General features: G+C 34.9%; 1 protein-coding gene and 1 pseudogene across 1 annotated transcript; both read right to left on the bottom strand.

Moving 5' to 3' along the window:
* Positions 1-1648: 1648 nt before the first annotated feature.
* On the bottom strand, positions 1649-5303 carry LOC148584595 (kinesin-like protein KIN-14I). Its single transcript, XM_088518526.1, has 5 exons — positions 5175-5303; positions 4935-5078; positions 3889-3987; positions 3554-3616; positions 1649-1756 (listed from the first exon to the last, which is right to left on the bottom strand). Exons 1-5 carry the CDS (start codon positions 5301-5303, stop codon positions 1649-1651), a joined length of 543 nt encoding a protein of 180 aa, XP_088374652.1.
* Positions 5304-9548: 4245 nt separating this feature from the next.
* LOC148584594 (uncharacterized) lies at positions 9549-11660 on the bottom strand (annotated as a pseudogene).
* Between the last annotated feature and the right edge of the window lie 5872 nt (positions 11661-17532).

The following is a 17532-nucleotide window of genomic DNA, read 5'->3' as shown; positions in this document are numbered from 1 at the left end:
TTTCCTGAGCCACTCCGTAGGCAAAGCCCCAAAATCGCCACCTTCTTAGAAAGAAGGGGAAGAAGAAAAGAAAGGGCTACGTGTATTAGTAGTTTTACTCCAAAAGCAAGGGCTTGTACCCTTTTTTTTGTTTTCTTTTGCTAAGGCTAAGGGGATTAGATATCCCCATATAGCCAATCAAAGCCACACACGTGGTAGTATGTAGATTTTCTTTTTAATTCAAACCTCTCACTTTTTAAACTACACTACTGCCCCCACCTTATTTTATTTCCATCATTTGTTAATTAATATTTAACCCCTTATTTAATTTAACTACAATTTACTATTACAAATAATTATTTATGACACTAATACTTATTATTACTATTTTATTATTCTATTCAAGATTAATTCCTGAATATCCCTTTAATTTAATTAATTCAAATTATTTTGGAGATATTCAACGTGAAAATTAAGTAGGAACTCTAGAAGAAACAACTGCAAGAATAATCTTCCAATTCGTCAATGACAAGTAGTAACATAATCTTGCAAAGCATTTAATACTATAAATTATAGTGATAATACATTAATACTTAAATATTATGAAACTTACACCATAAATCTTTAACTATGCTTACTAAGTTACTTAACTAGTAATTATATGTTCATATGGCAAAATATTAGACCATATGATAATTAATGTGACTAAATTCCAATGATAATTCATATGATATAAAATCTAAATTACAATGATAATACTTAATTTGTGATTGTAACAAACATTGTTTTTTTTTTTTATAAACATTGTAATCTTCATTCATCAAAAAATAGATATCTAGAGCATAACACTCCAAACATAACAAGAGCATATAGCTCTAAACAAACACATTGTTGATTATAATATTAATCACTTAATTTTTGATATATATGATCATATGATCTAACAATTCACATAATCTTTAGATCATATGATCTAACACTTAACTTAATTAATAGTAATACTAAGTTAGTATATATTAACTAACAAGCAAGTATATATATAAATATTAAGTAACATATAATTTTTTTGTTTGTCAAAATAACCTATAGTTAATTATACTAAGTTAGTAATTTAATATATATTAACTTAGTTAATATGTTAGTTTAATAATTAACTAGTTACTAGTTAGTATGTTAATACTAATATATAACACACATGTATAATAAAATAAGTAATATACATAGAAGAATTGAGTAACATGTACTTAATTATATATATATATATTAATTAACTAGAGAATATGTTAGTTTATGAACTAACTAGTTAGTATGTCAACTAATACGTACACATGAATATTAAATAATTCATATAACATATATTATTTAATTACTAATATACATATTTAAATATATATGTATAACTATTTTTTTGTAATATATTTTGTATATATATATATATATACAAGATATATGATTGAACTAACGAGTCATGCTAACGAGCCGGTTCGAGTCTTAAACGAGTTGACCTCACGAGTTCCCGTCGAGTTTGATCGAGCGAGCCGGGTAAGTATCACTAACTAATCGAGCGGGTTACAACAATAACGAGCTAGCTTATACAGTGTCGAGCTTGAGTTCGGGTCAAGCTTAACTGAGCGGGTATCGAGTGAGCTGTCGAGTTATATTAGCTCGTTTACACCTCTAAGTATTTGGAAGTGACAGAATCCCTCAGCTGCAGCAAATCATCTCTTTCATCTGGATGGTACTGCTGAACCTCAATGGATATAGTGATGCTGGGCAACTGAATCAATGAAATTATAGATACTAGAATTATGTGTAGAGCCAAATTCATGTTGATAGATGGAGTAAAGAAACGAGGCACTGGGTTTCTAGGATGAAAATTGCAGTGCATAAAGTCATATGTTGTCTCTATGATCATATATATATATATATATATATATATAAAAGCCAAGTTTTGACACAGAGAGTGCTTAGAATTGTGACACATGTCTATGTTTTTTAATATCTGAGAGTGCTTAGAATTGCGACACGTGTCCATGTTTTTAATATCTAAACCTCACTACAAGAATTTAGCTCTTTAGGGGCGACTCTAAGTCGACCCTAAAAGTCCTAAAGTGGACGCTGTTGCCAACAGCGTCGACTTTTGGACCCTAAAGGTGTCGACGCTAATAGTCCGACCCTAATGCTCATACGTGTGATCATCAGCGTCCACTTCAAGTCGACCCTAATGATAACTTTTAGCGTCCACTTTATCGACCCTAAAAGTCACATTTTTTGACCCTAAAAGTGATGTAAAAGAAAGTCATAGTCGACGCTAATGGTTAACCATTAGCGTCGACTTAAAGTGGACGCTAATAGTTAACTATTAGCGTCCACAAAGTGGACCCTAATGGTCCTAAAAAAATTAAAAAAAAAAAAAAAAAAAACTATCAGCGTCCAAATCAAAGTCGACGCTGATAGCTAACCATTAGAGTCCATAAAGTGGACCCTAATGGTCCTAAAAAATAAAAATAAAAAATTATCTATCAGCGTCCACTTAGGGTCGGACCCCTAATGATAACTTTTAGCGTCCACTTTATGGACCCTAAAAGTCACAATTTTTTGACCCTAGAGGTGATGTAAAAGGAAGGCATAGTCGATGCTAATGGTTAACCATTAGCGTCGACTTAAAGTGGACACTAATAGTTAACCATTAGGGTCCACTTTGTGGACGCTAATGGTCCTAAAATATTTTTTTTAAAAAATAATATGCGATCGGTCGCACACGATTGTGCGATCGATCGCAGTACCAGAAGGTGTTCGAGATTTTGCGATCGATCGCACAATCGTGTGCAATCGATCGCAGTACCAGAAGGTGTTCGAGATTTTGCGATCGATCGCACAATTGTGTGCGATCGATCGCAGTACCAGAAGGTGTTTGAGATGTTGCGATCGATCGCACAATCGTGTGCGATCGATCGCAGACCCAGACCCAGGGAACCAAATTACTTACATATGTAAACCAGTTTCATTTCTGAATTTAAGAACAAATTTCATACACATTTATTAACTTTAGTTATCAAAAATCTCACCATAACTAACTATTGAAACTAGAAGAAATTATTAACTGAATGACAAACCCGCTCCAAACTATCTAATAACTGGGATGCAAAAGAAACTATTTTCTGCCAAGAGGTTTAGTAGATTCAATCCTCCAACTTGCAATTAATAGAAGTAAATGAGCACTATGGCCCTCATTCAAATCTATAAGAATGCATTCAAGACAAAGCAGTGACAAGTATTAAGAAAAAAACAAAAGAAATATTAAACCAGGTCATACCCTGATCATTAGTTCATGCAAATCAATTACATTAAAATAAAGCGCAATAGATTATACAAGAAAGGTGAAAATAGTGCTTAATTTTAAAAATTAGCTTGCATGAAAAGAAGAATATTCACTGCTTATGCAAGGAAAGGAAAAAGGTAGTCACATACAGAACTATTGGTATAATTGCCATAATACTCCTAAATTACAGAAAGCTTTGTTTTTTACGAATTCTAGTTATAAATCAATCTAACAGTAATGAACGTTACCAACCCAGTTTGTAATGTAGAGAGCCTCCACCATCTCAACTGATCCGTTATGTACTATAGTAGCCACCTGGATATGCACAGAAGTCAATAATAGAAAAGAGACCAAAAACAAAACTGGAGCACATTATAAATTGTCTCATTAGAATAGAAAATTTTATTGTAAACAGTATTACAGGGAGAAAGCATGAAAAATGTTTGCATATGTATGCATAACCAAATTAGATATGAAGTTACACCACAAAAATTAGAAGCTGCTTATATAATGAAAGACAACCAATTATGGCTAATTAAGTAAATCCCAAAAGAGTAAATAAAACACAACGTCAAATAAAGGTATACCTTCTTCCAGTCTTTTCCATATTTCCGATAGGCTTCATAAAAATGCTCAAGCTCCTCCTTGCTCCATTGAGGTCCTAACTTATCAGAATATTTCCTTTTCTGTGCATAAAATACAGCAGCCAAAATATTTTTTTAAAAAAATATCCACACTTTGAAGCTTTAAAGTCAACTCAACTAAGCCTTAATCTCTGTATACTGGGTTGGTTTATGGACCTCAATAACAAATTATGTTTGCCCACATAAATACATTCCCATGCAAACAAGAGGCTCAATTGATGATCCTATATATTTTGTTGTTCTATCCTATCTGAAATTATCCTTTCTATTGCCACAAAGATTGACTGTGTCCAATACAAGCTAGAGGCAATCATTTTGAAGATCCTATCAGATACTTCAAAATTTCATAAAAGGCCCACACTACATTCTACCCTCCATAAAAACTGACCAACAAAGGTTTATTAAACTTGGTTAACAAGTGTAACCAAACCAAGACATAGAGAGTCAAAGCACAACAAAGAAGAATAATGGTTACAAATAAATGAACAAATAACGAGTCAGATAGGTATTAATTAAATTATAGGAAAAGTAGAGGAAAAAAAAACTTGTTTAGAATCCAAGAGAACATGTTTATTGATTTGGAATGTGCATCAATTCCTAGTCCTAAGTTGAATGTCAAAGCATATTTGATCACCTAATCCATATTGAAAAAGGATCTCTCTGCCCAAATTGTTTCCTTCTGCTGAAAAATAATGAAAGAAAAATGATTGTTTTGGATAACCAAAGCTAACATACCAGCTCAAATTGGCTTGAAATGCAATGCTCAAACTCCTCCACAACCTTACTTAGCACAGATTCAACCAGATTTCCCTCCCTGAAATTTAACAAATTTATTTTGAATTACTATACAAATTTCTATCCGTAAACCATATATGTTATATCCTCAACATCTGATGTATGTGAAAAATGGGCTAAAAGTAACAGAAATTTCTATTTTAATGAAAAACAGAGATACTAAAGACCCTAATTCTTTGAGAATCCTGACATACTTGTTCCAGATCAGACGCCTCAAACGTAGGAATTCCCATTTCCTGCACAGCCACCAGGAAATTCCTCACATTCTCAAAGTACTGAAATGCGGACAATGCGGCCCCATCAAGAACCAGAGCAAAATCACATGGACTTTCCACCACCTAAAAAGAAATCAAACTACTGCTTAAACATCCCAAATTGAAAAAACAAAAAAGACATAGAATTTAAATGAAGATAAGGATGAGGAAAAGGCTAACCTTGGGCACAGCTCCAGAGTAAACCTTGTTGAGCACATTGCAGAGAATGATCCCACTTCTCAATCCCAGCCTGAACTCCTGCTCCGACGGCTCCGCCGGCAAATCCTTCGCCCCCACTACTCCCACCATCTTCCTCAGCCACCCCGCCGCTTCGTTCCTTCTCGACGCTATCAATCTCCAAAACAAAACAAACCCATCAACCACTCTCTCCCATTCATTCACCACAACTAACACATCTTATACCTCTTTATCCTATAATTATGAAAATGATATAATATAAAGGGCAAACATATCATGAATAATGGCTTAAAACTACAAAACGACACCTATCATTGGAAACAGAAGCCGAAAACCACAAATATTGGCAAAGTTTAAAAGTTTAACACCTTTTAGAGAAGACTACTATGCATTAACACTACTTCACCACATCAGACAACAATCTTCAAACTAATGTAAATGCTCACAAGCAACGTAACTCAAAATGACTAACCTCATCAAAATCATCAAAAATATGTGAGAACTGCCCCATGAACCAAACCTGCCAACGGAGAAAACTATAAAATATATGTTTTACAATCTATGGCTAGGAAAATTCCAAAACCCAAAATAAAATACTTATCTGCATCCTCTTCCTTGCCAATTCATCCTTATAAGCAATTTGAGTAATCTACCACAATGAACCAATATATAATATCAAAGACAATAAGAATGAAACCCAACATGATAGAGAAAGAAATACTAAAAATGTGTTTGGTCATGAAACATATTAAAGTAAGAACCTGCTTGGGTGGTTTAACTTTCTTGTACTCTTATCATCCTGCATACACTTAAAAATAAAATTTAGAAAGATATTATTACTCCCTTGCATTGTTTACTCAAAGCTCTTTAACCTTGATAAACATGTCAAGGGAGATTTACTAACTCAAAAGTTCTTGAACCAACAATTTTGCGAATATCTTAACATAATATAAACCAAATAAAAAGTACCAACAAATATACATTACCAAACAGATCACGATCAACAAATACTCAAATACACAATAGCAAATAGAAAGTACCAACAACTATCCAAATACATAGTATCAAAAAAATATATCTCAAATGGATGGTATCAAAAAGTACATCCCAAATAAATGGTTATTTCAAAGCTACCTCAATTGTTGGCTTCACTTGATGCACCTCCAAGCAAGCTCCCTCCAGACCTAATAAAAATAGAATTTCATATAATGATCAATAACCTTTTTAACGATTACTTAGTATGTGTGTTTTTGTAAAATTAATGCATAGATATAGTTTCACTAACCCTCCAATACGTGACATTAAGAACTCAACAGTGGCTTTCAATTTGTTGGTTTCCTCAATGTTGGCTTGCAAATTCTCCCTATACTGATGAAGTTCGATTCTAGTCTGTTGAAGCTCGCTTTGAGTATCTTCTTGTCTTTTCCTACACTCGTCATGGTTGTCGAAGTGCATGAACGCTTGAGATGAAGTACTTAAAGGGGTGGGAATAAGACCGTATCCCATTCCTCTAACGTGACCAGATCGTCGGCCCCCTAGCACTTGTGTGACTATTTCTTGCATTCGGTCCTCGACACTTGTCCCCTCCACACTGCCTTCCTCTAAGGCCTCACTGGTTGTTAATTCTTGCATCTGAAGCTGCACAAGTCATAGTTGGCCTTAGTTTAATATATACTTCATGCAAGTTTACTATTCATGTACTTCACTAATCAACTTAATGATCGGAGCGTAAAGATTTACTTACATATAGACTTTTGCATTTGTCGTTCACAAACTCTTTATCCTTTTTTCTTGTATGGGTAGGCTTATATAGTTCAACAGGATTGGGCTTCACTTTTGTTTCTTGTTCCTACACATAATACATATAATCAAAGTTTACACTAAATAATGTTACTTTAATTAAATTATAAAAAAGAGATACTTACTTTTTTGTAAATGACGTTAACAAATGAACAAGTGCCAGCTGTGTGATTTGTTTCCAATTTGCTTCTGTTTTTTATATTTCGTGCAAACTTTTTCTATAAAATTTGGAGAAAGAAAAAACACAATTATTCATAAAATGTCCTCAAGTGCATGCAAATTATATCAATCTGAATTTTCTAATCAGTATAATAATATATATTTACCTTCCATTTATCGTCATCAAATGAGTCGCATATTAGGTTCAACTGTTCAGGACCATATCCTGCTGGCACGTTTTCCCTCCCAATAGCCTTAGCCTTGGCAATCCCCTCATCATCGTCTTTATCAATGCCTTTAAAATATTTTTTGTAGTGGTCTCTATACAAGTTCGAACGAATCCTAGCATATGCACGACCCAATTTATTTTCAACAGCTTTGACGTGCTCGTATCGTCCCATATTCAGTGCGAAATTTGACTGATACAGAATAGATAAGAAAACAATGGTAAAAAATGTGTCACATTATTTTTTCATACGAAACATATTCTTAAACATTACATTGATATTCATACCTGAACATGAAATAATAACTTGCTCTTTTCCTCAACTTGGACCTTTTTTCATTCACCGTGATGGAGTTCGCACATGTTACGAATAATCTCCCCAATCTTGCTTGCAAACCATGATGCATTATCGCCTACAGGTGCCCGGTGTCTATTTGGGATGTTTAGCACTAAGGGACCATTCTTAAGTACGTGCTCACTCAACTTCTTACACTTGGCCTTACCCCTTACACTTGGCCTTACCCCTTACACTTCTGACAGACGTGGTAGCTGTTACGCAAAACATGGTAACGTAGTAAGTTATATTGTCAAATGTCTATAACAAACCAAAATAATACAAAAATAACATTTCATAAACATATAATTCATAAACTTACAAGATGCAGTAAGGGCGCCTCCCTGTGAATCCAATCCTGCCACTGAGTGAATAGGATCATTAGACTCGTGCGAAGGATGCCTATCCACTGACTCGAGGAGGAGGGGGGGCGAGGGCGCCATTTGCATATATGTATCACCAAACCCAGAATTGGGAGTCGGACTCTCATGCTCGTCAATAAGGCCCCGACCTTGACCTTGGCCACGGCCTCGTGTTGCTGGAACACATTTATGTCCTGTTGTTGTCATTGTTATGATCAATCTGCAAACAACTCAAAAACCAAAAAATTATATTAGTCAAATTATAACCATATAGTATGTTCAATATTTTTGACAAACATACAATAATTATGCTAGTAAAAAAAAAAAAACAAACACCACAATACATGTATATATATATATATATATAGAGAGAGAGAGAGAGAGAGAGAGAGAGCATCAACTTCATTAAATATGCTAATACACTTTGTACTTACACCAAATGTGAGCTTATGTTCAACACATATCATCATCAGATTCATATTCAGAATCTGTATCACTGTTACTTGAAGATGATTGTTCGTGTTCAGAGTCCTCTTCGTGTTCAGAGTCTATATCGTTGTCGCTACATAACTCCTCTTCCTCATCAAAGTTTGTATCATAGTCCTCGTTCGGCAAGTTATCGTTGGCAAATATGCTTGCATCAAGTTGAATATATAATTCATCAATTGCTATTGTCGCATCATCTCTACGTAATTGAGTGGAGGCTTCAACATTTGCTTCATCAACAAAGACCATATTACCCCCAACACATTCACCTTGCTGGTATATGTCATCACTGAGTCTTTCGTCATCTTCTGTATTATCTCCCTTTTGTACTGTTGGAATATCATAGATGTCTCTATTGATCCACTTCTGCACCACTTTCCAATTACCACCCAATTTGGGATCATCCAAGTAAAACACTTGCGAAGCTTGACATGCTAAGATGAACGGGTCGAATTCACACCATGTACGAGAAGTATTCACAATCGTGAAGCCTTGGTCCATTTGTACTCATGTTGCACTCCTAGTGTCCCACCAATCGCACTCAAACAAGTACACGAGATTTTGGCCAGGGTAATGTAACTCTAGAATATTTTTTAACTCACCATAATACTCAGTTATTGAGGTTTCGTCCTCACCTGAAACAGAAACACCACTGTACTGGGTAGTACGAGTTTCTGCACATTCTTTCGTGTGGTACCTAACCCCATTCACGATGCAACCTCTATACGATCTAACATGACGATCAGGCTCGCATGCAAGATCATATAATTGTTTTGAGCCATTGTCTGCAGTACACCCACTATTGTATAAACGTTTATGGAACCAACGTTCAAAGTTAGCCTCATGCTTTTTATCAATGTCACGGCCGCCTTCTCTTTTGATCATATTATAATGTTCACTGCATGAAAAATAAACGTATTTGTAAATGATCATCAACGCTAAAATTATAACATGTCGTAACAGGTAAAACACAAAGACCATTACTAAACTTACTCCAAATATGAGGCCGTTTCGTTACAGTTGGTAAGCACATACCATCGTGCCCTACCAAAATCATTAGCATCCAGTGTTACTAATTTAGCTGCTCCTAACGGCCGAACTCGTTGGGAGAACACATCCAAGCACTGGCTCATTTCTACTTCCTCAACGTCATCATTTCTCCGTTCACGATTCTATCTTGTCTCAATCTCCCGAAGATACCTGGAACAGAAGGTCAAGCTCTCCTCAGCTAGGTAACACTCGGCAATAGACCCCTCTGGACGCGCTTTGTTACACATCCACTTCTTATATCTTTCAAGTTCTCTTTCGAACGGATACATCCAACGGTTTTGTACAGGACCGGCAAGCTCGGCCTCCCGAGGTAAATGAAGTGCTAGATGGATCATAACATCAAAAAAAGCTGGCGAAAATATCTTTTCCATTTTGCATAAAATTATTACAATGTCGACTTTCATTTGTTTCAGGATATCAACTTTCAACGTCCGTGCACATAACTGCGTAAAAAAGGTACTCAACTCGGTCAATGTTGTTCGTATTTTCGACGTGGAGAAATTTTAAATTACAACAGGAAGCAAGCGCTGTAAGAAGACATGACAATCGTGGCTTTTCATACCCGAAATTTTACCAGGAAGCTTGTTCACACATCGACCAATGTTAGATGCATACCCGTCAGGAAATTTAACACCTGACAACCACTCACATAAACTCTTCTTCTCATCTCTTGTCAATGTGTACTTCGCAAGTGGCATCTTATAAGTTTCACCATTTGGCTGCACATGCAATTCTTTACGTATACCCATCAACTGTAAATCTCTTCGTGCCTTGACTGTGTCCTTGGTCTTCCCATCAATATTCATCAACGTACCTAAGATACTTTCACATATGTTCTTCTCAATATGCATAACATCTAAATTGTGACGTACTTTCAAACTTGACCAGTAAGGCAACTCAAAGAAAATACTTCTCTTCTTCCAATTGAACACAACATCTGTGTACTTTCTCTTTCTCCCGCTTGTTTTTCGAAATTGTAAACCCTCAGCATCCCTTAGCTGTTTCAACAATTGACTTGCAGACAATTCTTCAGGTTCCAATCTATGCTCCTCTGTACCATCGAACAAATCTCCTCTTTTGCGCCATGGATGCTCTTGAGGAAGCCACCGACGATGACACATGAAGCACACCTTATGCCCATACTTCAAATACCTGAACGATGTATCCTTATTACATACTAGACATGCAAGATTTCCATTTGTAGACCACCCAGATAATTTTCCATATGCGGGAAAATCATTTATAGTCCATAGTAATGTCGCATGCAATTGAAATGTCTCTTTCTTTGATGCATCGTACACGTGTATGCCTTCATTCCATAAATCTTTCAAGTCATCAACCAATGGGCGCAAATATACATCAAGATTCTTTCCGGGATCTGAAGGCCCAGGGATAATAAGGGACAACATCAAATTTGGACTCTTCATACACATCCACGGAGGGAGATTGTGCACCGTTAGAATTACTGCCCATATGCTATATGTTGTACTCATATTACCATATGGGTTGAAACCATCACTTGCTAAACCAAGCCGCACATTGCGGGAATCACTTGCAAATCACTCATGTCTTTTATCAAACTCTTTCCATACAATAGAATCGGCAGGGTGTCTGAGAGTATTGCCATCATCTTCTCGACCTTCTTTGTGCCACCGCATTTCCTTAGCCATTTCTTTTGTCATAAACAACCGTTGTAACCTTGATTTTATTGGGAAATACCGTAAGACCTTTTGAAGAATATTACTTTTTTTGCCTTTGCCATCAATCCATCTTGAATTGTTGCACTTTGGGCATACCACTTTGTCTGCATGTTCTTTCCAAAAAAGCACACAACCATTCTTGCATGCATGTATCTTATCGTAACCGAATTCCACGTGTCGCCTAAACTGTATTGCTTCTCTATACGAGCGTGGCAATGTCTCTCCATCTGGGAGGGCCATCTTTATTAAGTCAATCATCATATCAAACGCCTTGTTACTCATGTTGCAGAACACCTTTATATGAAGCATCTTCAGTACAAAAGCAATTTGTGTAAATTTCTTGCAGCCTGGATAAAGTTCTCATAAACCATCTTCCCAAAATCGGTTGAAGGAGCTTGTTTGTTCGTGATCATCGGTTGTGGGGCCCTGTGAAGTAGAGGACTCTCCGATGTTAGCATCAACAAATGTCCCCATACATACATCGTCTAACAATTCTTCAACTGCATCAACCTCCTCCATCATTTCAGTTGTATGTGTGTGCATGTTTGTAGAAGTGCTTACCCTAAAATGATCTTCTTCCCCGTGAAATATTCATCGAGTGTATGCCGGAGTAAATCCATTCATATACAAGTGACCCTTCACCTCGCTAATATGAGAATAATATCGATTTGCACAATCACGGCATGGAAACTTTGTCATATCACGTGAATCAACTAATTTAACTGTCATTCCCATGAATTCTTCCACACCTTTTTGAAATCGCTCTGAACATCGAGTACTTTCCCTCATCCAACTCCTATCCATATTGATGTCCCTATTAGAGATTATTCGTTACGTACATGTACGCACACAAGGGAATTAGAAGATTAGATTCTTAAGAATTAATAAAATTAAATGGGAGGTCTGTTCTCAAATATTGATGCTAACTCAATGCCATGTTACCTAACAAAATATTCTAGAAGTGGGTTAGTAGTTTAGAACAAATTTCTATTTGTAATTTATTTACTTGTTTAGCTCAATGACAGTTTTACATTTTTTACCATTGACGTTAGCTTTGATATTTATTATAGAATGTTGTCTTGCTTCAAGTTTACTGTGCTGCTTTCTTATTGAACTTAAATGGAAAAGACAATACAATCATGTACTATACCAACTTTGATAACATAAGTTGATGTGAACTAGAAAATTAATAACATAATCCTAATATAAGAATAAGACTTAATACTAATAAACAAGTAATAATAAGAGAAGAAGCAAGAGAAGAAGGGAGAGATGCAGTGGGAATACAAGTTTTCAGACGATCACGTGTGCGATCGATTGCACCACCAGAGAGGTTTTACTTGTAGGTGGTGCGATCGATCGCACTATGGGCTTCAGCACGTAGTGCGATCAATCGCACTACCAGAGAGGTTTTACTTGTAGGTGGTGCGATCGATCGCACTATCAGGGGCTTCAGCACGTAGTGCGATCGATCGCACCACCAGAAAGGTTTTACTTGTAGTGAGTGCGATCGATCGCACTATCAGCTATCCCATAAACAAGTTAGTTTATTCTTTACTCCAATCAACACATATCTCTACAAACCCCACATTTATACAGGTAAACAATTAATGACATGGCTATACATGACCGTGTGTGCACCCGGGTACCCGTGCATATATTAACATACACATAAAAACATGTAAAAACCACTAATCAAACATTTACTTCTATACGTACATTTTTCTTTCTACCACTATCCAACAATCTGAAGCCAACACTTGTTGAGATTAAGGCCCTCTATATTTTCTACCCTAAAAGTGCTGCAAAGGGTAATATAGCTCTTACTACAAGTTCCTCACAAACTGATGTAGTAGTCCACATGACACTCTTATATGGACTACCACATTAGTTACTAAATAATTAAATTTAGTTGTCAAATTTTGTTGCTTAATTTTTTCAGTCATGTTGGTACCACGTGGCACTTTGGGTCTACCAAGTTGCTTTTTTTATACGTAATTCAATCTTATTAAAAGCGTAAAGGCTACAATTCTAGTACACAAAAAGTATACAAGAGAAACCCCCTACTATAGTAAAAAAAAAAAGAACAAAACTCCAAAAAATCAAGATAAGTAGAAAATGGCAGACTATTTAACGCCGCCATCCATGTGTAAAGTGATTTAAACATAGTATTTTTCAGCTCTAATACCTAAGTATCTTGATCTTCAAAACTCTTTACATTCCGCTCTCTCCAAATACAACATTAAACATAAATGAGCCAACCTCCAAACTTCCAAAACATTACGACTTTCCATTTGTCCCCTCCAACTCACCAACAATTCTCTCACGCTTTCAGTCAAGACCCAAACAATGCCAAACAAAACGAAAAGCGAACTCTATATTTCTCTTTCTATTTCAAAAATGGAGAAATAATATGATCAATAGATCCCTCACTCTTCTTGCACATACAACACCAATCCACCACCATGGTGTTCCTCTTTCTCAAATTATCCAAAGTCGAGATTTTCCCTAAATGCCGCCGTCCACACAAAGAATGTCACTTCTTTTTTTTTGATAAGTATAAAAATTAAAAAATTTTAAAAAAAATTTAAAAAGAAGTGACATTCTCCACACAAAGAATGTCACTTTTAAGGGACCCTCAACATACTCAAATTCTCTTCCAAGGAAAATGAGAACTTACAAGAATGGATAACACATGATAGAATGACTTCAGTTCAAACTTTCACCTTTTGGTGGTGATCCAACAAATTCCATCCTCTCCTCCTTGCTCACTCTATTAGAATACACCAGCTCAAAGAAAGAGTATTTGAGTTCCATATGTTATGGAAAAGTATATGTTCCAATGTACATTTCTTTTTCGGAATTGTATATAATCCACCACCCACGCATCCTTACAATGTGCAATACTAAACAAATCCGGATAGGAAATCTCCAAGGGTTGCTCCCCACACTAGAAGTCATGCCAAAACCTCACCTTGGACCCATCTTCCACCTCAAATCTAACAAATCTAGAGAAAAAAATATCATCTCCTCCTTATATATTTCCACACTCCCACTCCAAAGAGCCCCCACAACTTAAAAGCTATCCCAGCCAATAACCTGTTTTTATTCTCTTTTTCAGTTCTGATGATTTGCTAGAAAATAAAACCATAGCCACAAAGACTAAGGCCTCAACATGACTATAGTAAATCTTACTAGCTTCCCCTTTTGTTTGTCTAATTAAGTTATTAGGGTTTTCGTACGATTTCAATTTTGACAATTAAATCTTTAATTTTTTTATCTACTTTTAAATGTCTCTCTGTCAATATGTCATCCAATTAATTAACCATTTGTTACATTAAACTAATCAAATAATACAACATGGCTCTAGAATGTTAATTTACAGGTAATGTCATAAATTTTATTTTTCATATATCCTCCCCAATTTGTAGTACTATTAATTACCCTGGCCATGAATAGTTAGGAGTGGCAACTTCTTGTGTTTCGAGTTCGGGTTGTGTCAAGGTATGCGTATAAGACTATACGGATCAACCCTAATTTTACACATTTAATTAAACGAGTCAGACTTTTTAATTATAACTCGCTAAATCCATGTTGAGTTTGTGTCGGGTTTGCAGGTCGTGTCATAAATGAATGACCTTTATGAATGGGGATAATAAACAAAGTTTTAGATGTGTATTTTTCTTATTGCTTGTCTTGCATACTACACACTTTGTTCAAGAATGATCAATTTCTCTCTTCTCTTCCTACATTGTTAATGTTTTGGGTTTGAAGTTTAACAATCTCTAAGAAGGAAAAGAAAAACAAAAGTTTTGTAGTATATCTGTTTGTTCAATGAAATACATAGTTATATTAATGGTCCTCTATTTAATTGTTATCTTTTGGTTTAGAGTAAGTTCCATCTAGTACATGCTTAAATATACTTATGTTTCTCCTCTACCTTGTTTAGATTAGTTAATGTGTGATCCCTTGAACAAAAATCACTGATTTGCAACACATAAATAGCAACCATTACACTAGAAAAAAACGTTGGTGCCACATAATTTACTGCATGTTCACATTGTTTGTCCTTTAATATAGTGACTTAATTGTGATGCAAGTTCATTGATTCATGATTTTAAACTGATTTGTTTCAATTTGAACAAGTATGCTTAGGATTACTGCATTTCTGTCATGCATCATACCAGACATAATTTATCTTAGAACTCTCGAATTTCAAACATAGGTGAATGTTATACTACCTTTGGGCAATATATGAATCATTTCAATTGTAACTTTCATGTGGTTGACCACAAAATGTAAAACTCTCTTGTATAGATGGTATGTGAACTTGTAGCCATTTTAGAGAGATTAAAAAGGAAAAATTCTGTTTGGACCCTTTGATAGATTAGAATTGATGCCGAAAAGAATGATGGGATATATAAGTTGCACTAGATGGGTTGTTTTGGCATGGGGTTAGCACTTTTAGAAACAATTTAAAATCATATTGTTCTGTGTTTCACCTAGTACCTTATTCTCATTTCAGCTTTGGTTATGTGTAGTTTCTATCTTTTGATGGAATGGTTTGTGAAAAAGAAAAAAAAAAAACAAATTAATAAAAAAACTCTCCAATTTTTTTTGAGTTCTGTATATGCATGCTTGAGATAGTTTTTGCTAATTCTTATTCCTCTAAACTATTGATAGATATGAATAATTTTTTCTTTATTTTTCTGTATCTCTCATTTTAAGTTAGCCTTTTTACTCTTATTTGTACTCTGTACCAATAAAGGGCTATACTCTATATGTTAGTAAATTTGCCATCAAGAAATCAATTGGATTTTCTCAAGAGACAGTATTGACAACAAAATGAAGAGCAAAATTGAATAAATTTACACCCAACACAAGCTTGAAATGATCAAATATTAGCCTCCTACTATGTTTGAAAATATCCCAATACTAAAAATCACAGGAAACAATATAGAAACCACAAAAATCAACCATTTTAGATGCAAAACTGCAACCCATGAACAGCAAATGCAAAATAGAAAGAGAAGAAGAGAGGAGAAACTCATTTAAGGTTTTCAAGGGTTAGGAAAAACTCATACCGGAGAGAAAGCTACAGGAGAGCGTTAAGTGCGCCGGAGTGAGAGCTGGCAGACAGAGGTGCGCCAGAAAGAGAGCTGCTGGAGAGAGAACCTTGCGCCGGAGTATTGAGTGAGAGAGAGCGATCGAGAGAGAGAGAGAGAGTGAGAGTGATAGTGAGAGTACTGAATCCTGGATTCCTGATGTTAGCTGCAGCTCATCATCATGTACGTGTGGTATTTCCTCAGAAAATTTGACGAAAATTTGAGCACCCGCCAGTTTTTACCAGATGGCGGCAAATTATTTGGTGTAGCTCAATTAGTGGCTATTTGGGGCATTTTTCTTAAAAAAAAAAAAAATTGAGAAAAATATATAAAAAAAAAGGCTCCAAAATAAATGAGAAAAAATATAAAAAAACATGAAGCAAGTTGTAATTTATTTTTTGAAAAAAAATTCGTTTTTTTTTTTTCAATTATTTTACTATTTATTTGTTAAAATAATAGGGGTATTATATGAATATTAAAAATAAGTGGCATTTTTATACAATTTGGTTGTTCGGGAGGCTACTTTAGTATCTTTTTATAATTTTCCAAAAAAAAAATTATACTACCAATTTTTTAATTTTTATTTATTTATTTATTTGTAATTTTTCTCTTATAATATGTTTTTACTATTATAATATTAACTAAAAATTTCCGTTAATAAAATTTTTATGATAAAGATCATTAAGTTGATATTTCTCTTATAATTAGTTATAAAATAATACAAAATCCAAAGATAATATAAGATCAATATAACTAAGGCACTAAGATAATATAAAAAGCTAATAGTTCAATTGAATGTTGGATTGAACCTTCAATTGAATGTTTGATTGAACCTTCAATTGTATCTGGTTTGATCTATCAATTGATTATACCACAGTCAATGGAACTAATTCATTAGGATTGCTCGGATGTTTGATCGAACATTTAATCCTATCACGATCAATCGAACTAATTCAGTACGATCGATCGGATATTTGATTATATCATGATCAATCGAACTAATTCATTATGATCGATCAGATGTTTGATCGAACGATTGATCCTATCATGATCAATCGAACTAATCTATTAGGATCGATCGGATGTTTGATTGATCATTTAATCATATCACGATCAAT

This window comes from Corylus avellana, chromosome 7 (assembly GCF_965113065.1).
Source record: "Corylus avellana chromosome 7, dhCorAvel1.hap1.2, whole genome shotgun sequence".
NCBI lineage: Eukaryota > Viridiplantae > Streptophyta > Magnoliopsida > Fagales > Betulaceae > Corylus > Corylus avellana.
The sequence above is the reverse complement of the archived record's forward strand: the minus strand, read 5'-3'. Positions and strand labels throughout refer to the sequence as shown.